Source organism: Panthera tigris, chromosome D2 (genome assembly GCF_018350195.1).
Source record: "Panthera tigris isolate Pti1 chromosome D2, P.tigris_Pti1_mat1.1, whole genome shotgun sequence".
Taxonomy (NCBI): domain Eukaryota; kingdom Metazoa; phylum Chordata; class Mammalia; order Carnivora; family Felidae; genus Panthera; species Panthera tigris.
In genome coordinates this window covers 3,449,139-3,472,015 of record NC_056670.1, presented here as the reverse complement: position 1 = coordinate 3,472,015, position 22,877 = coordinate 3,449,139, and the positions used below count along the sequence as shown (strand labels likewise).

Below are 22,877 nucleotides of genomic sequence, written 5' to 3'. Positions count from 1 at the left end.
TGTACACTTGTTTGAGTAAAATATGCTATTATGAATGGACTTATTAAGGCTGCTTTATTTCCTCATTAGCTGCTAGGAAACATCACAAAAGTAAGTGGGACTTTTTCTCCAAAAGGATCAGAGTAAAATATGATCAATACATAGGTGCAATTAAAAATAGATATAAAACTGGGGTGCCTGGGTGGCTCAGTCGGTTGAGCGTCCGACTTCGGCTCAGGTCATGATCTCACAGTCTGTGAGTTCGAGCCCCGCATCGGGCTCTGTGCTGATGGCTCAGAGCCTGGAGCCTGCTTCCGATTCTGTGTCTCCCTCTCTCTCTGCCCCTTCCCTGCTCATGCTCTGTCTCTCTCTGTCTCAAAAATAAATAAAAACATTAAGAAAATAAATAAATAAATAAATAAAATAGATATAAAACTAAATTTAATACAACCACATACATGTTTATTTGGCTTTAAATCAGTTTATTTATTTATTATTATTGTTTTTTTTTACTTTTTAAGAGTTTTTTCACATCCTTGCCCATAAAATTTTCTCTTTACTTTGCAAGTGGATAGGATGAGATTGAAGGTTTTCAACAAAGACAGTTCAGTGTGGTAGAAAAATATAATTGGCTTTGGTAGCAGAAACATCCAAGTTGAACTGGTAGTTGAATCAATAAATAAATCTGTGAAAATGGTCAAGACACATAACTTTTCTGATTTCTGGTACCTTATCTATAGATTAGGTAATAGTACTGGTGTGATTTCCCCACATCATACTATAAGAACAAAAAGGTACTAACAAATATTCATTTATTCATCACATTCATATTTTAAATTTTTTGACAATTGTGTTTCACAATGGAAATAGATGGTGAGGGTAGAAAAAAAACCAAGGCGATTTAAAGGAATAGCATTTTTGTGAATATTTTGCAGCAATATACTTTAAATATGTAGATTTTCTTCTCTTGCATAATTAAAGAAGGGGTTTAAATTACATTCAACAATTCAAAACTAGTATATGGACAATTTTGTAAAATCATTTCTAATACTTTCTACAAAAACGACTCTCAAGAAATATACTTTTCCCTGAGAGGAAAATACATTGATCTGCTATTCTTTGGGTTAAAAATGATGGTTGCAAGAGCCTAGTCAAAAGATAATTATTAAACTGTTGTGCAGCTGAAAGAAAAGTTTTTTCTTCCCTTTGAGGCAGGAAGAAGAGGAGGTGGAGAAAAGCCAGAAAGACTGGCTTCGTGAGTGCTCTGTGCGATGCAGGTTGAGACAAGAGTGGAAAATGACCAGAGCTCAGATACTCAACAGAATTTGAAGCACACTGTTGAACAATAAAAAGCTATTTGCGTTTCCTGAATGCTCCCACTTCCTCTAACAGGCCTAGTAAAATAGAATCTCTGAGGAAACATCTCTGTAACAGATTTTCGTGGAAATCAAAAGGGATTATGGTAAGGAGAATTATTGCTCTGCTATCCACTTTCTCCCTGTTACTGAAGTTTTCACCCCATTCCTTTTCCAAGTGACACTGCAGTAACTCCCATTAAAGGAGACATGTTACACGTACATGTGGGTTATATGTTCATGTGTGACTAGGTGTGGCCTGTTGCATTCTCACTCTTCATAAGGAAACATATTCAAGGTAGTGCCGGAGAAGAACAAGACATTTGCACAGCATGTCTAAACCTGAGCAAGAGCCCAAACCACATCTGTCAGGGGAACAGTGAGATCAACCAACCAGGCTGATGTTTGATACCAACCCTCCAACAATACCAGCCCTACCAAACCTACTAACCCTCCAACCCCCACCAAACCTACCACCCCACCTACACCTACCAAACATATCAACACTACTAACACTACCAACACTACAAATCCCCACCAACCCTACCAACCCTACCACCCATACCAAGCCTACCAGCCCTACCAACCCTACCAAACCAACCACCACCACTAAGACTACCAGCCCCACCAACCCTACCAAACCAACCACCACCACTAAGACTACCAGCCCTACCAACACTACCAAACCAACCACCAGCACTAAGACTACCAGCCCCACCAACCCTACCAAACCAACCACCACCACTAAGACTACCAGCCCCACCAACACTACCAAACCAACCACCACCACTAAGACTACCAGCCCCACCAACACTACCAAACCAACCACCACCACTAAGACTACCAGCCCCACCAACCCTACCAAACCAACCACCACCACTAAGACTACCAGCCCCACCAACACTACCAAACCAACCACCACCACTAAGACTACCAGCCCCACCAACCACCACCAACCCCACCAACCCTACCACCCATACCAACCCTACCAACCCTACTAACACCACCAACCTCCAGACCCGAGAGTGAGAAAAGTGAATATTCACTGTTGTGTGTCCTGAAGATTTGATGTTGTTTGTTACACAGCATTATTACAGCAACACTGATTGCTGCCAAGATTAAATTTTACAGATACAAATTCAAGATATAAAACAGAGTATTCACTGAAGCAGGAAGTTAGGGACAGAATCAGCCTTGTGAGAATACAACTTCCTCGAAGAGGCCAACTCCAACCACAAATCTTATGCTCTACTCAAGGAGCATATGTATATATCAAGGCCTAGAGACTCCAGAGACATATGAAAAATATATTTACATATACGCATTATCCGCAGAAAGTATATCATCTATGTTCAGAAATTCCTATTTGTGTACCTTTCAAGTCTATCTGAAATCTATTTGTTACAAAACAGAGCCCCCAGTTGATAACGCTCTTCTGCGGTATGAAGTCAATAAAAGAAGGAAACAAAATCTTGCATTATCTTTTCTCAAAGCAAGGCAAGATTTGCTTAACCAGTGGAGTTTTTTGAAAAAGACGGATTGGGGCGCCTGGGTGGCTTGGTCGGTTAAGTGTCCGACTTCGGCTCAGGTCACGATCTCACGGTCCATGAGTTCGAGCCCCGCGTCGGGCTCTGTGCTGATGGCTCAGAGCCTGGAGCCTGTTCCAGATTCTGTGTCTCCCTCTCTCTCTGCCCCTCCCCTGTTCATGCTCTGTCTCTCTCTGTCTCAAAAATAAACGTTAAAAAAAAAAAAAAGACGGAATGACATAGAGTGAACCAGAAATTCACTTAGCAAGAAGTTGGTGAACTGTTTCCTTTTAATGCAGAGAATAAATGCTTAGTAGTAGAAAAGAAAAAAAACAATACTACAAATCCCTTCCTTCAGACACTTCAGACAGTGTGGGTAGTCCAACATGTAATACAGGAACTTAAAAAACTGATAAATTCTCCAGTGAGGATCACTGAAATCTGAATGAGGATATGAATCACATGGAGAGTCAGAGAGTTTTAGTCAGAGGTATGACAAGTAGAGTCTATTTGTAGGCAGGCGGGAGTGGCTGTGTTCAATAACTGTAACAAGCCCAGTGTGGCTGATGTGGGGCGACAGATAATGCATCAGAGAGAGGGGGGCGCCAGTCATGCGGAGACAGGTAAGCCATGGGAAGGAATGTGGATTTCATTTATAATGGGAATTCACCGAAAGATTTGAGCAGCGCACGGGTGAGGTTTAATTTACATTTAAAACTACAACTTTTGTTCTGGGGTCTAATTTGCATTGAAATATAACTTTGCAATTTCTAGGGAAATTGACTATAGGAGAGGAGGAGTGATCCAGGTCAACAAGGAACAAAACTACTAATTTAATCTAGGGGAGAAATGATTGTGGGTAAGGATAAGTGAGAAGTGCTTGCTTTTGGAACGTGTTTCAGAAGGACTTGATCATCCAAGGATTAGAAGTGACCCTAGAAAGCAGATACTCAATATGAGATTTTGACATGGACTCTTTTCCTACTGCATGGAAGTTGAGGGTGATTTATGGTTCATGTATGACCCTCCCCTGAATGGTCTATAGGGAAAGGTGAGGCGCTGGCTAATGCAGTTTGAGGTTTATCAGTCTCTAGGTATTTATAAGAATTGTTGAGTTGATTGGTTTTTAAGTGGAATAGAAATCTTTAGAAAAAGAAAATGAAGCTCAGAACCACCCAAATCAACTCAGAGCATGAGGTAAAAGCTGACGACCTCTGTTGGAGCGTTAACAGAAGCCTCGGACCTGTGGCTGAGGATGGCCTGTACTCACAATAGTGCTCAAGACCTACTTACAAAGAAAGATGCATTCACAGCCCTGACACATCTAATGTCAACTCAAAGTATTGATAGGGAAAGAGAGCTGAGCTGAGCACGTGTGGCTGGAAGCACTTCAAAACCTTGAACATCTTAATCCTCTGGGTATTCTGAAAGAGACATTCACCATCTCTTTATTGCCAGAGGACAGAAGTGTCACCTCATCAGGAGATAATAAAATGATCCCACATAAAGCAGACATCTCACAAGATAATGTCCACCCTCCTCGCGATCTATAACTATCTACTTTCATTGCTTCTGCATCAATAACTAAGGTCGAGTTGGAGCATGGCTAATTGTCCCTGCTATGGGAAGCAAAAGATAATCCACCAAAAAGAACATCAGGATATGGTTAACAACTACTGGCAGGATCCAGGGGACTAGACCTGAGAATGAATCCTTCTTGTACTGGTTGGGGTGAAGGGAGCAAATTACAGGTCTGAATAACAAGAGAGTTCACTGCTATCTGAGGTACTTAAGATGGTGGCAGGGGAATCTGTAGCTGATCCTAATTCACTCCTGGTTACTCCCTGAACCTCCAGAAAAAACGATGGCTTATAATCACCAAGGTATAAATTCTAGAACTGCCTTAGAGACTTGAGGAAGGGGTCAGAGACCCAAAGCTAAGGGCATTTTAATATGGATTTATTGTGTGAGATCTGAGAAGTCACTGGCTAACTTTGTTCTCCAGAAAGGCCTCAATAACATCTCTTCTTTGAAACAATACAGAAGGGTGCACCATGGGGTGCATTGGCATTATCAGGATACTCAGGGGTTGGTTCTCCTCTCTGGGCCACAGAGAGGTACTTACCCTGACACTATGGAACTGTGTTCCTTAGTGTCAATGTGAATGGCAGAGTTCTGGATTCTGGGTTCTGAATCCAGGTGACAATGCTCAAACATCAAAGGCAGACGAATGAAATGTTTCCTAGGATTTTGCAAGGATGGAATGGCAAGTAAATGGCTGCGAAGGGCAGGAATCTGTGGGGCTGGCCAACCTATCATGGCGCTCCTAACGGTAGGATAGGAGGGCAGCCAACGAGGGTAATTCTTGATATATATAATCAGAAACCACCCAAAGTAGATGACCTGAAGACTCATATTTACTATGATCTTTATTGTGGTTAATGCATAGTCTAGGGTGGAGCAGGGATTTAACCAATATTCATAAGAACATTAAATACCTCATTTATTGTCCATGAGATTACACACAACATCATCTAAGGGGCTTGTTTTATGGCAAAGGAGGTATAATTATGTGCACGAAACTACAGGATCTGTTGGCCCTAACATACTGTACCATCCAACCATGCTGGCCCGGTAGGATATTGGAATGGCTTCGTAAAGAAACAGCTAAGGGCAACTTTGGGGATGACCTTTTAAAGCGCTAAGAAAGCCATGGCCATTAGATGGTACTTTTCTTGACAGGGAAAATAGGTGAGAGTGAGAATCAGGGTTTGAGGTATGAGTGGCCTCTATCACCATCATCCTGAATGACCTACCTAGGGTATATATGATTCCTGCCCTTGCAAATTGAGGCTTCGTGGCACTAGAACTTGTTGCACTACCACTTCTGGCTAGAACTTCCAGTACGAAGTCGAATAGAAGTGGTGAGAGGGGGCCTCCCTGCCTTGTTCCTGATCTTGGAGCAGAGCTTTCTGCTTTTTACTGTTGAGGACAATGTTAGCAGTGAGCTTTTCATTGATGGCCTTAATGAAATTGAGGTACATTCCTTCTGAACCTGGTTTGTTGAGAGTTTTTATCATAAGAAGGTGTTGAATTTTATCAAATGCTTTTTCTGCATGTATTGAGATGATTAATGTAACTTTAATCCTTCATCTGTTTGTATCATGTATCACATTAATTGATGTGTCTGTTGAGCCATCCGTTATATCTCAGGGACTTGATCATGGTATCATGGTTTATGACCCTTTTAATGTGGTGATGAATTCAGTGTGATGAATTCAGTCGAGGATTTTTGCATCTATGTTCATTACGGATATTGGCCTATAGTTTTCTTTCTTGTAATGTCTTTAACAGGCTTTGGTATAAGGACAATGCTGGCCTCATGAAATGAGCTTCTCGAAACTTCTGGGAACAGTTTAAGAAGGAATGGTGTTACTACTTCCTTAAATGTTTGGCAGAATTTGCCAGTGAAGCCATCTGATTTTGGGCTTTTATTTGACAGGAGATTTCTGATCGCTGATTACTTTTTCTTCATTATTAGACTTTTCAGGTTTTCGTTTTCTTCATGATCTAGTCTGGGTAGGTATGGTTCTAGGAGTTTTTCCATTTCTTCAAATCCAATTTGTTGGATTATAATTTTTCATAGTAGTCTCATGACCTATTGTATTTTTGTGGCATCAGCTGTCATATTTCTTCATCTCTGACCTTGAGTTTTCTTCTTTTCTTAATTTAGATAAAGGTTTGTCAATATTTATCTTTCAAATAAAACCACTCCTAGTTGCATTGATTTTTTTCCCTACAGTTATTCTATTCTGTTTGATTTATTTCTAATCTAATCTTTATTATTTATTTCCTTCTGCTTAATTGGGGCTTAGTTTGTATTTCCTTTTCTAATTTCTTTAAGGTGTAGAGTTATGTTGTATATTTGAGATCTTTCTTCTTTTTTAATGTAGACATTTATGGCTATAAACTTACCTCTTGGTACTGCTTTTGATACACTCATTAAGTTTGGATATGTTGTGCTTTTGTTTTCATTTGTCTTGAGATACTTTCTACATTCCTGTTTGCTTTCTTCTTTGACCCGTTGACTCTTCAAAAATTACTGTTTGATTTCTAGGTATGTGTGAATTTTCCAGTTTTTTTTTTTCTGTTTTTGATTTCTAGTTTTATTCCACCATTGTTGAAAAAAGTACTTGGTATAATTTCAATATTCTTAAATTTGTTAAGACTTGTTTTGTATCCTCACATGTGATCTACCCTGGAGAATTTGCTATGTCTCATTCAAGAAGTAGATATATTATGTTCTTCTTGGGTGGAATATTCTGTCTATATCTGTTAGGGCCAGTTGGTTTACAATGTTGCTCAAGTATGCTATTTCCTTATTGATTTTCTGTCTATATGTTCTATCTATAATTTAATTTTTTTAAAATGTTTATTTATTTTTGAGAGAGACAGAAACAGAATGCAAGTGGGTTAGGGACAGAGAGAGAGGGAGATACAGAATCTGAAGCAGGCTCCAGGCTCCGAGTGTCAGCACAGAGCCCGATGTGGGGCTCAAACTCATGAGCTGTGAGATCATGACCTGAGCTGAAGTCGGATGCTCAACTGACTGAGCCACCCAGGTGCCCCAATGTTCTATCTATAATTAAAAGTAGACACTGAAGTCTCCTACTATTATAGTAATTTTCACTTTGGATCTGTCAGTGTTTGCTTATATATTTAGATGCTCTGATCTTCATGCATATATAATCATAACTAGTATTATCTTTCTAATGAATTGAACCTTTTATCATTCTATCCTGACAATTTTTGTCTCTCATGGTAGATGAAATGTTGATGAAAAAGACAAACATTGATGAAACAGATGAACATTGATGAAAAAGAAAATAAAGAAGACATAAATAAATGGAAAGCCATCCCATGTTAATGAATTGGAAGATTTAATATTGTTAAAATGTCCATATTGCCCAAAGCAATTAGAGATTCTATGAAATCTCTACCAACATCCCCCTGGCATTTTTTTACATAAGGTGAGAAACAGTCTTAAAATTTATATGGAACCACAAAGACACAGAATAGCCAAAGAAATCTTGAGAAAAAAGAACCAAAATGGAGGTATCACAGTTCCTGATTTCAAAATATATTGTAAAGCTACAAAAACAGGTAAATAGATCAATGTTACAGAATAGAGAGCCCATAAATAAATCCATGCCTATACAGTTACTTGATCTTCTACAAAAGAACCAAGAATATTCAAGGGATAAAAGGTAGTGTCTTCCACAAATGGTGTTGGGAAAACTGGATGTCCACATGCAAAAGAAAGAAATTGAATACTTATATTACACCATACACAAAGATCACCTCAAAATGTATTAAAGACTTAGAAGACCTGAAACTGTTAACACTTCTAGAAGAAAATAGAGGGAAAAGACGTGCCTACTAAATAAACGGGTATTTATATAAAAGAAAATGAAAGTAGGTATGTATGTCACATCATACACAAAGATCAACTTCAGATGATAGACCTAACACAAACAACAAAACAAACTTTTTGTAATATAGAAAAATATGTTAATGACCCAAGAATAGCAAAAAAAAAATCCAATAAAAATGATGGATAAAGTTGGAAGTTTTAAAATTAAAAACTCTATGTATCGAAAGACACTTTTAAGAAAGTGAAATACATGGGGCGTGTGGGTGGCTCAGTCGGCTAAGCAATAGACTCTTGATTCCAGCTCAGGTCATGATCTCATGATTCATGAGATCGAGCCCACATTGTGTTATGCGCTGACAGTGCAGAGCCTGCTTGGGATTCATTCATTCATTCATTCTCTCTCTATCGCTCCCTCCCCAAACAAATAAATAAACATAAAAAAAAAAAAGAAAGTGCAATGCAAGATCTAGAGTTTGAGATGTTTGAAATATATGGAATAAACAGTAAGTCATGAACATATAAAGAATCCTCACAAAAGAAAAGGACACTCAAGAAGAAAATCAATAGCAATCCAATATATTCATGGATACCAGATTTAAAAAAGTACTTTGGGGAAAAAATTCAAAATAGCAAGTAAATATTTTTGAAAACATATCCAATCTCTTCAGGAAAATGCTTCTAAAGATTCCAGTGTGAGACCACTAAAATCACACCAAATTGGCTCAGATCAGAAAGACTGACACACCAAAAATGTAGACGGGGACAATCACTAACTCGGAGAACCGTCAGAGTCAGTATGGAAAACAATTTGGGATTTTCAATAAAGTTAAATATACTCATATTCATAACAGAAATTCAGGCACATGTGCACAGGAAACATTATATGAAAGTATTCACAACAGCATTGGTTATAATAGCCTCAAACTGGAAACCACTCCAGCACTCGCCGATAGTATGAACGTGAATATGAACTGTGGCATAACCGCACATTGGAAATAAAATACATGACTCAATGGGCAGAAAGTTGACTCTTGAAAAGATAAGGTGAATAAAAGAAGGCAGTTACGAAGGCACACATACTCTATAATTCTATTTATAGACAATTTAAAAAAGATGTAACTAGACTATCTTGTTTATGGGAGCTTAGTGAGTTGGTCAGTCTACAATAGAAATCAAGAAACTAATCACAGGGGTTAATAGAAGGTGGGGGAAAGTGGGAAGAAGCAGGCAGGGGGCTCTCCTAGTGAGGATTACGTGCCTGGGCTTACTTGCACGCATGTGTACCTTATAATAAATTGTGCATGTATCTTTCAATCCCTTTCTATATATTACACATCTTTCTTAAAGTTTAAAGGATGAGATTTGGTCTTAATGAAAAGCTTCAGAAACAGTTGGGATCCCTCCTGTAAAACCAGAAGTTGATTGGCAAGCGTCCTCCTCAGGCAGTAAAGTCGGTGTAAGCAGTTGTAGTGGGCTGTAACATTTGCACGAAAGGATAACCGAACCCAACCAAAGTGAACAGGCCATGAATTTTCATCAGTCTATAAAACAGAAGTGCAATTTGTATAAAGTTGGATCTCATAAATAAGTAATGTGGCATTAAAAGGCACAGCAAGATGAATGGAGCAAGGGTTTGTGAGGCAAAAATAGTATTTCTTCTTAGACAAATATTAAATAATTTAAATAGAGTATATATGGTAAACGGGTGAGTAGAAAATACAATTCCAAACACATGACCAAACAGGCTGGGAGCATATCTCTTACATTGTTCCTCTAAGTAATCTCCTTGAACCTATTGTTTCCCTGTCTCCTGGTGGTAAAGATTTTGCTCTAGGCTGATTAGAAATTTCACATGTTCTCGACATTAACATTGCTTTTTAAATTAACCCCCTATGTTCTATACTACATGAACTATGTTTAAAAAAATTCTAAAAGTTGGGGATCCTGGGTGGCTCAGTCAGTTGGGCGTCCAACTTCGTCTCAGGTCATGATCTCACGGTTCTTGGGTTCAAGCCCCATGTCGGGCTCTGTGCTGACAGCTCAGAGCCTGGAGCCTGCTTCAGATTCTGTGTCCCTCTCTCCCTCTGCCCCTACCCTGCTCACGCTCTGTCTCTGTCTCTCTCAAGAATAAAAAAATTCTAAAAGTAGATAGATACCCAATATCAAAACATTGTCTTTGTTTGTTTATGCATATGTGTGTGTGGTAAGCCAAATATGTACTTGCAGATGTTGACATATATTATACCTCTTGTCTTTCTACAACATATCTCAATCTTCATCGAAAAAAATGTACTTTTAGACCATTTTAATCCATTAGGTCTAGTTTATTTTTTTTTAATTTTTTTTAACGTTTATTTATTTTTTAGACAGAGAGAGACAGAGCATGAATGGGGGAGGGTCAGAGAGAGAGGGAGACACAGAATCCGAAACAGGCTCCAGGCTCTGAGCGGTCAGCACAGAGCCCGACGCGGGGCTCGAACTCACGGACGTGAGATCATGACCTGAGCTGAAGTCAGAGGCTTAACCGACTGAGCCACCCAGGTGCCCTGATTAGGTCTAGTTTAATTCAGCATCTTCTAAGAACCAAATATTGGGCTGAGTATCAGTTCTCTCAGATCAATATGACACAGTCTGTGCTTCCAAGAAATTGGGATAAATAGATCAGTTCCATATACTTTGGTAAGCACTATCAAAACGTTGTGCGTAGTATAAATGGGGCCATGAGGACGGATCATTTAGGACATGGAAAAGTTTAGGTAAGTTTTTCTGGAAGAGACTACATTTGACCAGATTTTCAAAGATGAGTTCTCTAAATAAAGAATGGAGAAGGAAGAAATCAAGGTGGGTGCGTGAGCAGAGGCAGAGACCTGGGGGAGTTACTGAGAATAATGATTAGTAACTGCAAGCAGGTGAGCATTGATGCAGGGAAAGCTGGATAAGTAGCAGCGGGAGGTACACCTTGTTTTCTGCATTGAGAGGTGCTTCCTGTGGCTGAACTGGTGGTTAGAGACAGCGGTCCAGCAGGTGCACTAAGGATAACTAGGAGGTATCAAAGACTACCGTCAGGATAATCAATTAAGTGAAAAAAACAGCAATAAGGTCAAGAAACTATGAAGATATTTTTTTAAATGTAGTGTGGCCTTTAAGGATAGAAAAATAAGCTAAATTCTGTGTTTTTAAAAAGAAAGAGGTTGTGATATTAGTTCAGGTGAGAAACAGAGAATTATCGGGACTGGCGAGGGACCAGATGTGGACAGTGAGGAAGAAAGAGGAGACACACAGGTTGAGATGGAGAATTCCAGAGAGGAAGCCCTGTCTAGGGAACATGAAGACAAGCGTTCGGTGTTAGTCATGTTGGATATGAGGCGTCTCTAAGACACTCAGGTGGGTTAGTTTTACAGATATAGGTTTATTTGAAGCCATAGCTTAAAGGAGCAGAAACGCTAAGGGGTAGAGCTATGGAAGACATGAGCATCTAAATGTTCTAGAAGCTGTGGGGTACAAGGTGCAGGGAATGTCCCAGAATGAATGTGTAGAAGTGGAAAGCCAACTTAGAAGACACGCACAAGATCCAAAGTTAGTTTTGGAGGTGACCAGCATGTCCGTTGCCTCAATTGTGGCCATGGTAACCAGAATGCATTCATATATCCAAACTCAAACACATCAAATTGTATACATGAGTCATGTGCTGCATTTTGAATACCAATTATACCTCAATGAAGCTAGAAAAAAGGGACTTATACATATTAAAATAAAAGGTTTAGGAAGCAAATGAAGCCAGGGAAAGGCAGGAGGAATCAGGTGTGCTTCAACATGGAAACCGAGAGCAGATAGTTAGTAGGGTCTGAAAAAGGGAAGAGAGATCGGCTTCAAATGTACCAGTGAAGTTATCCAGATAAAGATGACATTTGGCAATATGGAGGTGACCCTCAGGTTGGGGGTGGATATCATGCATTGTACTTCTGGGGCTATACACACCTATGAATGTTTACACACACACGCAGGCACACGCACATGTATTTATTATAACAGCTGATAGAAAGACTAAAAGCTGATCCAAGGACAGGTCTCAAGTAAACAGTGCAAAAATATAAGCACAAAATTTTCTAATTCATTTATGAATTGCTAATTGAATCTGAAAGATTGAGTTTCAAAAATATTTAGGGGCATCTGGGTGGCTCAGTCGGTTGAGCGTCCAGCTCAGGTCATGATCTCATGGTTCCTGGAATTGAATCTCGTGTCAGACTCTGTGCTGACAGAGCGGAGCCTGCTTGGGATTCTCTCTCTCCCTCTCTGTGTGCCCATCCCCCACCCCTGCTCAAGTTCCCTCTCTCTCTGCCCCTCCCCTGCTCATCTTCTCTCTCTTTCTCTCAAAATAAATAAGTAAACTTAAAAAAAAATAAACATTAAAAAATAAAAAAAAATATTCACGGGCAACAGATAAATCTCCATTATAAATATTTTTAGGTAATAGCATTAAAATACAGGTCACCAATTTTTCAAATTGTGCAGGCTTCTTTCTTTAGTTGAGTGAGTATAGTATTTGCCTTATATAGTTTGACTTGACAAGAGAACCCATAAAATCCCCCACTTGTGGCCCACTTAAAAAAGAAGTATTATAGTTTTAGGCACTGTTGAATGTCAGAGTGAGCTACAAAAAATAAATAAAACACCATAAAGCTCCCCACCTTCATTTCATTTTTAGAGCCCCACACAGAGAGACAACAAGGACATTCATCAGAGACACAGCAGTGAGGTTCAGATTTACTTTGCTTCATATTAAATTGTGTATTTGGAGGAAACACCAATTTCTTTTTTTTTTTTTAATTTTTAATGTTTATTTATTCTTGAGAGAGAGAGAGAGAGCACGAGCAGCAGAGGGGCAGAGAGAGAGGGAGATGCAGAATCTGAAACAGGCTCCAGGCCCTGGGCTGTCAGCACAGAGCCCAACACGGGGCTTGAACTGATGAACTGTGAGATCATGACCCGAGCTGAAGTAGGACGCTCAACCGACTGAGCCACCCAGACACCCCACCAATTTCTTTTTAAAGTGAACACCTGCCCTCCCCTTCTAAACACTGACGTGCACTAATGACTTTAAAATTGCTTTCAGGGTTTAAACTGAACTGCTAGCACTTTCCCGTAGCTGGGACTTAGCGTGCAGACCTCACACTGGGACTGCATTTATGTTTCAGCTTAAACAAATACAGCCAGTTTTGTTTTAGAACTGGAAGAACATTCTGTTGACTCAGGGCCTCTATTGTTGTCACTTAGAGCTAAAGAAGTCCATGCAGCGTGAGAATTTCTGCAAGGCACCGATTAGAGGTTTGCCAGGAAGTGGCTCCCTCTGTATCATCTACACTGCTAAGAACCTGCTTTAAACGTAACAGACAGTGTGGTTTCCAAGTGTGCCTTCACTGCTGCTGTGTGGGCTTTCATGCCCAAGGCTATTCTGAAAAACAGAACAAGTTTCAGCAGAACTGTGGCCCCTGAGGAACCTCTCCACGAGCTGCTGTCCGAGGGCAGGCAGCTGGACGAGCCTCCAAGGCCTCCCGGGCCTCACCTCCCACTCCCCCCAAATCTCCACAAAGTGCCTCCTGGGCATGTGTCCCAAAGTGAAAACAGCTTCTCCTCCCTCAGGCTAAACTCTGTCAGACAAGTACAAAGAGGTCCTTTGGGTGACCCAGCAGTGAAGACCATGTTTACTGAAACAGGTCTCCCCTTTACCTCCTCTGCACTCCTCACCCAGACTCGGGGGTCCATCTGTCAGACCTTCTTTGAGCAGATCAATGAAAATGGCATCCATGGCATTGAGGGCCCACGTCTGTAGACCCAGGGTGTGTGGTGGGACCAAACTTGGCCGCCTGACTCTCACACATCAGGGTGAACCTTTCCTGGGGGTCCTTCTGATTTAGCGATAAATAGGGTCTGGGAAACACATCTAAGCAGTTTACTGAACTTAAAAAAAAAAAAAAAAAAAAAAGAAATGACATAATCTCAACAGTAGACCCAGCCTCTTTACCCTCAACTATTGACCTTATTTAACAATACCTACATACCTAAGTATTTCTATATACACATATGTGTGTGTGTGTGTATATATATATATATATATATATATATATATGTATATATATATATATATTATCTATGAGATCCTCTCTAATATACAATCTCTCTCTGTGTCTCTCTCACATACAAGCATGTGTCTTCTGCTGCTTCTCTGCATACCCTGGGATCTGGAATGGGCAGGGATTTTGTCCGTGGCTGGTGTGAGGCCTCTTACACCCAACACCTCACCAGGGATGCCCTGTTGGCACGCTTGTGGTCCACCATCAGAATATGCACGCAGATCCCCCTACATGCTCCCCCCGTGACATGCCGTGCAGGGCACTAAACACTAAACAAGACTTTACGCCGACACACCGAGTCTCTCTAGCAGCCCCCCTGGTCTTCCCCATCAGAACTCAACATGTTCCTAATCACTTTTCCAGAACTCCTCTCAACAAATCTTCCATTATTGTCAGACTGTTGACTTGTTCTCAAATTGCCTCTTCAGGCCAGCTCTGTCCTGGGTCATCTCCACCTGGTATCTTTCTTTGCCTTGTTTGTTCCAACCTAGAATCTCACTAATTTGTCCAGATACTGCAGATGAATACATTTTCCCACGGACACTGACACAGCTACTTATTCCTTTGTGGCGTTCCTCGTCCTTCAGTAAATCACCAGGATGACACTTTGACACTTGACATAGACACAGAGTGTGTTCTCACTGTGTTTCCTAGGTTTCACTCTGCACACATTCTCTTCTCCCCAACAATGCCACTGCTACAAGTGCCCTGGGAATATGGAAATAGTTTTCAAAGTTAAGTACGGTATATGGTGCTGGCATATAGTGAGCTCTCCGTTAAAACGTTACAGGTTGGGAGTTTATTTTTTAACATGCTGATGAAACTTTGCGTTGCACGATCCAAAAATATTGCTTCAGAAGTATTCCCTATTTAATAAAGTTTAGTTACTACGACACTGCCTTAGTACATTAAAAAGTAAATAAAAAGTGCCTTTAGCACTGGAATGCAAACAGTGGATTAACACACCACCACATCATTAGAACAAAAACTCTGGAGTCGGTAACTCAAATTCAGTACAATAAATAATCATATGTATTTTGGTTTTAAGTGTGTCTTCATAGAGTTCTGGTGACAACTAGAATTAAATTCTATAAGCAGGGCAGGAGTCATTTAGTGCAATTAATGTATCATAAAATTCTCATTAGGTAGCAACAGGAGACTGTTAGGATGCATGAAAATCCCATCCTATGGATGTTACAACTTCTGTGGGACTGGGAGGAATCAGTAGATGCACCTGCTTTGCACATTTTCATGTTCCTTTTTAGTTTCAGCCATTTTAGGTTTTTGTGAAAAGACGTTATTGCCTAAAGTCCATGACAATTACTGCTTTATCAAATTATGAGTGCCAGGATTTTTACTTCAATTTTTAATGCCAAAATACATTACAAAGACCATTCCTTGTTGAATTTTAGAAGTAGGAGACAAGAAACAAACTTAATGCTATAATCCCTTCAAAGATGAAGAATCACTAGGGAAAGTGATGAAAATAAAGAGGAAGGAAAAATAAAAATAATGAAAAATTAATCATTATATTAATGCCTACTTACTTATGATTAATTATATATTCCATATGGGCTTTACTCTCCAATGTTAAGTAAAGTATGAGAAATGGAAAAGATAATTTTCCTAAGTGATTTCAGTACCTGTTTATTCTTTCTGAATAATTGGTAGATGTGACTAAATACAGCTTTCTGAATTTAGAATCTCCCATTACAATCGACCCAGGAGTAAGCTTTATAAAAATCTAATGACGCCATCCGTCACGCCCTGCAGGGGTCCCCCCACCACCTTCTCCAACACGCACAGAGAAATCTTTACGATGTGGCACATCTAATTTCCTGTAATGTGACATGTCAGTGCTCTGTGTCTGTGCTTTTATTCATGCAATTACCTGCCAGACAGCTTCCAACCCCTCCCAATTTTCTTCTCGTCAATACTCATCCTTCATGAGTAAATGCCAGCACTGCCTCCTTTTCTGTGTTTTCTGCACATGCCGCTCAGATTTTATCATCTTGTCTGCTTGGTGTTATAGAAACTTCTAGTGCCCCACCCGTGGCCCTCAGAGCAGGCATACTCTTTGGCCAACTTCTACCTGCTGGTGTGTGCAGTTTGACTGAATACTCCTGTATCTGAGCTGCAGAGAGCTGGCCGCTTGTTTGCACTGGAGGCAAGAAGTACTGAAAATGCCCTCCAAAGCATCAGTGACCGAGAACTGTCAGGGTCTCGTGCATGAATTTGCCAGTTCCCTCGCTTCTCAGGATTGATAACTCCGGGCCATATGATTTCCTAGATTTGTTGTTGGGATTGAGCTCCAGTTTTCCTCACGAGGACCTGTGCAGTAGCCAGCCCTGCACTGGTACCTGTCTTTTCCCTGCATCACTTCCTCACTTTCCTGTTAGTGTCACTTGAACTCCTCGATCTTTTGTCTACAGGTCTTTTCTGGCCGAGTTCACGGTGAGAGTTTTGACGCCAGAGGTATTATTATTCAGGGTTCTGGAGTTGATGGCTTGCTGGCTACATGACATCAAGACTCCCGGGCGCACTGTCACGGCACAATTACAAACCTCTCCCCTGCGGCGAGCTGGGGTGGCATAAAAGCACAAGGGAACGTATGCCTTATGTGACCTCCGCAGGATTTGAGAGAGAGTCTGACAATGATGACGATAATGGCTGTGAAGTTGTTGTAAGTTATCATCAAAGCTCTAAGGGAAAACACTGATGAGCTCCAACTGTTTAGCGAAACCCCCCAGGGCTTGGTGTGGAAGGCAGAGGGTCTTTGTGACATTGTTTAAAGAAGCCCTCCTCTTCTGCAGCCAGAGAGGAAACTGGACTGGATGCCAGACCCTATGTCTGACTGGAAGTGCAGCTGTCTGGTAGAGAAGGCTTGCTTCAAAGCACCAGAAAACCTCCTGTTCATGGCTCGCGGCATTAACAGGGAAAGGGTACGATCCCAAAGTCTGGACTCGCACACTGGGATGCCCCACTCCTTCAGAGAGAAGGGTTTTTCCCTTGCCTGTGGCCCACACAGATGCCTCATCTCAGGTAGATGCTTCACAATAGGGGTGTCATCCTCAAAATGTGCCCTCAGCTTATGGCTTCTAGACCCTTTACCAAGTTCAAGACCAAGTATGGCCCAGCTGAGGAAACACTGCCCCTGCTATAAGAAAAATGGGATTATGCATCAAAGGAACTACAGAAACTGGCTAATAAAAACTGGCTAATAAATGAGTCAAGAAGGAGAACACGTTGGACAAAAGTTGTGTGTGAAATACAGGTACCCAGAGAATGCTGAGGGCATGTTTACACAACCAGATGAATTTACCTCCAAACATCTGTATTTTGAGGGATGCACCTACAAATTCATAGTTAATGGTAGAGCTATCACATATTTCTCTACAAATATCTTAGTATAATTCCAGAAAATAAAAATATATATTAAGTAAGAAAAGAATATTTTAAATTAATCAACATTTAAAACCCCTGATGGTCCTAAAATGTAAATCAACAAGCTTAACGAGGTAAAGCCAAATGGACACAATGTGATTTACGGGGAAAAAAATCTGGAAGAGTATGCAGCACTGTGATTGAGAATGAAGGCACTTTACTGGTGTTTCGCCTCATACCCAAGTGATCTCACTGGTCACTTTCAACACTTCTAATGGCCCACTGTACCCTGCATTAGCTGAATGTCTTTTTGAAATTAAAATATATGAAACGTATTCACTTAAAAAATGCACTTGATATATACACGCCACTTACCCTTACTTGACCCACAAACGCATTGGCTTCTTCTTCGACCACGGACAGATTTCGAGGCAGATAGGGATCGAACACTGGGGCGTTGTCATTGACATCTGTCACTAACACATTTACCGTGGCAGTTGAGGTCTTAAAAGAAACAACAAAAAAGATTCCATGTGAAAAGAGTTATTTTTGTTTTGATGTCAGCTAATTGGCCATCTTGGCATTTGTCTAGCTGAAGAGCATCTCATTACTATTCCTACTCCCTAGCTTTCCAAAAAAGGAAAAAGAAGAAAAAAAAGGAGGAAGCTTGCAATTTTCAAGCACCTCAAAAACCCACATGGAAAAAGCAAATGATGACATTAAAGGGCAAACATCTTCTTGAAAATGTCAAGTATTTCCTGGAGGCTTACTTTTAGGAAGTGATTTTGCCTTTATCTTGTTCACATTTTACGGGTGGTAAACTTTTGTTTATATACACGCGTACCTCCTTTTCTCTGAAATGTAACATTTCCGTAGCCTTGATCACTTACATTTTTCACTATTTAGAAAATAAAACTTGTACATTATAAAAGAGCACAGTGCATCAAGTGGGTATTTTCAGGTAAGTGCTATCAGAAAATACTATAGTCATCATTTTCGGGGTTCACATATAAACCAAGAGTCTGAGCATCATATACCATGAGTGAAGTGATTACCTTGGGATCATACAGCCCAAGAAAAAGGTAAGCAGGCACATCTACCAGTAGTATGTGCTACCTGGTGAAAATGTACGTCCTTGGCCTGTTGCAACCAGAGTCTATTATGTAGGTCAACGACTTGCACAATCAAGGAACATCAGATGTGAGCCAAGCAGGAAATGGTTCTCTCTAATCAAAGCCTGAGAACAAATGCCCTGCCCCCAGCTCTGTCACAGTGTGGGGTAGATCACAGAAGCCTGGGGCCAGAATCAGAGAAAGAAAGAGTTCTCAGCTGAAACTTGAAAAATCTGTTATGCTACGACACTATGTGACAAGATGTAAATAAAAAGTAGTAGAAGAAAAGCAGGAGAAAATAATTACCCAAATTTTGTTTTAAAAGATACCAACACAGTTTGTCCTACTTGCAAATGATGTGCGGTGAAAGGTTGCTGACATGCTGAGCAGAAATATGAGGTTCAGAGGGAGTGGCTGAGGAGACAGCCATCAGGGACCGAGGGGTCAAACACTGCATTCCTTAGCCACCAAGGAGGCAAGGACCTGGGAAATGTCCCCTCCTTCCCGTTGGGATAACTGAAGTTCTACACTCTCTTAATAATTCTTCATGGGGTCTAGACCATGCCTCACTGTGACTAAAACCCAACTTTCAGACTGATTGAATTAGGGTGGTTTTCTCCTATTATAACAGAGGCAAAAGTATATCCTCTTTTGAGCAATATGACTTTACCCCAAGATTTATTATTTTTTCACATGCAATATCTAGGAGTCATTAAATTTACCATGCATAGCAGGGAATTCTTGGGTATCCATAATGGGTTCTTTCTCTATTTGTGTGCTGGCTACGTTTGGTGGGTTTATTCTGTGAAAATTCATACAACCATTCAGTATGATTTGTACATGTTTTTATATGTAAAAGTCCAGTAAAATTTTTATTTAAAGGCATGCCAAGGATGACCAGAAGAGTGTTGTCTAGTCAAAATGAGGAAACAACCTAAATGCCCACGCATAAAGATGCTTATATAGATTGCTTTCTGTGTACAGAAGAATATACAGTACTGAGAATGAACAAATCACTGTATCAAGTAACCACACAGATGATCTTCATGAACATAAGGCAAAGTGTAAGAAACGAGACACAAAGCACTACACACCATATGACTCCCAGGGTATACATTTCAAAGATTGGCAAATGTCTCCACTGTGAGAGAAGTCAGAATAGGGTCATGTCTGTGAAGAAGGTGGGCTGGGAATGCCACAGCCATAAGGCTGGGCTTTTGGGGGCCAATTAATTTCTGTTTCTTGCTCTAAGTGTTGATTACATAAATGTGTTCACTATGTGAAAATTCGTTAAGCTGCACAAGTGAGGTTTGAGCATTCTTCTGTGTGCGTATCTCCATGAAACTACTTAATTTAAAAGATGCACGAGCACAAGCTCACACTTGTATGTAGATATATGTGGGTCTCTATAAAGCCAAATAGGATCTGATTCAATGACAAACAGAAAATTTAATTTGCTTCTTTTAATTTTTATATATTTTCCAAATTTTCTCCAACAAGGCTACCTTGCTTTTGTAACAAAAAACAGCTTAACAAATGTTATTTCTCTCAAAGTTGTGTAAGAGATAAAACCAGTAAAAGGATGTTTTTATAGTAGTAGTTCCCAATTTGCCTGAGGGTGAACAGGACATTAAAAGTGACAGCGTGGAGTCAAAACCTAAGAGCAGCCACACTAGAGTCTGCTGACTTTCCTTCAAATTGTCTGACCCTCTTTATACCAGTCTATCTGTATTTCCTTGTCAATCTTCTAAATGGATTTCCATCCTATTCTTTCAAATCCCCATTCTTGACACTGTGGTGTATGATGTTTTCAGACTGTTCTGGTGCTCAAAGACTACGGATTGCAGTTGAGTAATGCAGAAGACAGCTGGATCACCAAGTAATCTGGAAAGTTAAACAAGTCCGCCATTTTGTGCTAAAGGGACTGAAATTTACGGACCGTGTAGATGTATTTCTCCATATCTTAGTAACTGTGTATGACATGAGGAGAATCCATGTCTCTCTTTACAGAATTAAGTAAAAATGCACATAGAATAATTCCTAGCTTATGTATTTCTTGAAGTGTAGTCTGAAAACCATTTACATCAGAATCACTTGGTTAATCATTAAAAATGCCCAGGTGACACCTTAGACCTACTGATTCTGTTCATTTATATCTACTGAAAGAGTAGATTCGTTAGTTGTAAAGCACAATCATGTACATTTTTTGGTTGGTTCAGAAAGATGGCAATCGTACTTCAACATGGTTCTGTGCCCTACAGGGTGTTTATGTATCTTACCAAGCACAGATTTTCAGTTGGTTAAGATGAAATACTTAGGAAATCAGCTCAGGTCATTTTAGGTAAAGTAGATAAAAAGAACACTATGTTAGCTAACACATGTTCCCAATTAATCTGAAAATCAATTTATATTATTCCAATTAAATAAAAAAGATCAGATACCAAACTAACAAGCTTGATCAGTGCAAAGCTACCTGCTTTGCATTAAGGAGATCTGTCTTACTGCCTATTTTCTCAAAAGTTGTACCGACTTCTAATTTCACTACACCAGCTGGAAATAGTTGCAGTTAAATACTACATTCCACCAAATTATCACTTTTGGGGTCATTACTTATTTTAATTATAATGTGTCACAGATTTTTATTTTGTTTTACATCATGGATAAATCCTTACAGCACATATTAAATTCTCAACAATGCAAGCAGGTTGTTGTAAGAGACAATGTGGATACACATTTATTTTCAGAAACTGTATGGCCCTGAAATAAAGACACTGATATGGTATATTTGGTTTGGAATAGTATAAAACACGTGAGATGTAAAGTCAAAGTCAAAAACAAACAAACAAAAAATACAAACATATGTATGTTCATCTACACAAACCATTTTTTATTATTCATGAGAACTTTTTTTAAAAAATGTTTTGTAATCTTCCTCGATTTTACATTATGGACTTTATTGAATCTATCAAGCTAATTTCTTAAATTATTGAAAACTTGGTTTAACTAGAAGATATTTAGGGTGTTCAAAATATATTCATTCTCCAGTTACAGAAGATATAATTATGATGATTTCTACTGACATGGGCCTAAATGAAACTATATACTCATAAACTGACAGAAGAATGTGCATTATATACTATATAATTGAGAACTAGAAAATGGAATGATGTAGCTGCCTTTTTCTTTTTGTCAATGTAGAAATGTATCCATAGACACACACACACACACACACACACACATACACACACGCACCCTTTACAAGTTTCTATGGACATGCATGTTCAAAATAACTTTTATTAGTACATTTAATTCCTTTCAGTAAAAATGGAAATAATGAGGATGCGTCTAGGATCTGACCATTTTTGTTTTCGGTCAATAGGACAGGAGAAGATATATACTCTGCAATGAGCATTCTTTTTAGGCAGTATTAATCCAAAACATTTTTATTCATAGCTACAAATCATCCTGTGGCTACGACATCAAGAGGCAAGCCTTGATGTTCAGATCATCAGGCTGACCCAGATTATAGAGTGTCTCCGATGACCGAGGGCGACCTTCCTAGCAGTGAGGCTGACGTGGGAGGCTTTTTCCCCTTCTGAGAATGAAAGAGTATAAATGTCTCCCAGAAAAGCAGGAAAAGGGGGTGCCTTCCTATCTGGATTATGGGAGCAGAAGGGGAGACACAGAGAGGACAAGGAGATCGGATGCAAAGGTCCTCCTCTCCACCCCTTGTCCTCCACCACTCTGGGCCACGTCTACATCCATGAGGCACTGGAACAGCACTTAGGGAACGTGGTGATAGGTGCTGAGAAAGTAAGAGAACTTGGGGAGAAACAATGGCTGACTCGCGTGGAATATGGAAGCCTCCAGAGAATCTCCACGGCAGTCACATCTAACAGCACCTCGTGGTGAATATGCAGCAGTGGCGAGGACAGGTGGCCAGAGAGAGAATCGGG

At 39.9% G+C, this 22,877-nt stretch overlaps 1 protein-coding gene across 1 annotated transcript in view; it reads right to left on the bottom strand.

Annotated features, from left to right (window-relative positions):
* The window catches only part of PCDH15 (protocadherin related 15), an 833,394-nt gene that overhangs the window by 225,120 nt on the left and 585,397 nt on the right, over positions 1-22,877 (bottom strand). The window contains 1 exon segment of the mRNA XM_042960326.1: positions 18,185-18,313. Coding sequence (XP_042816260.1) covers positions 18,185-18,313 — 129 coding nt within the window.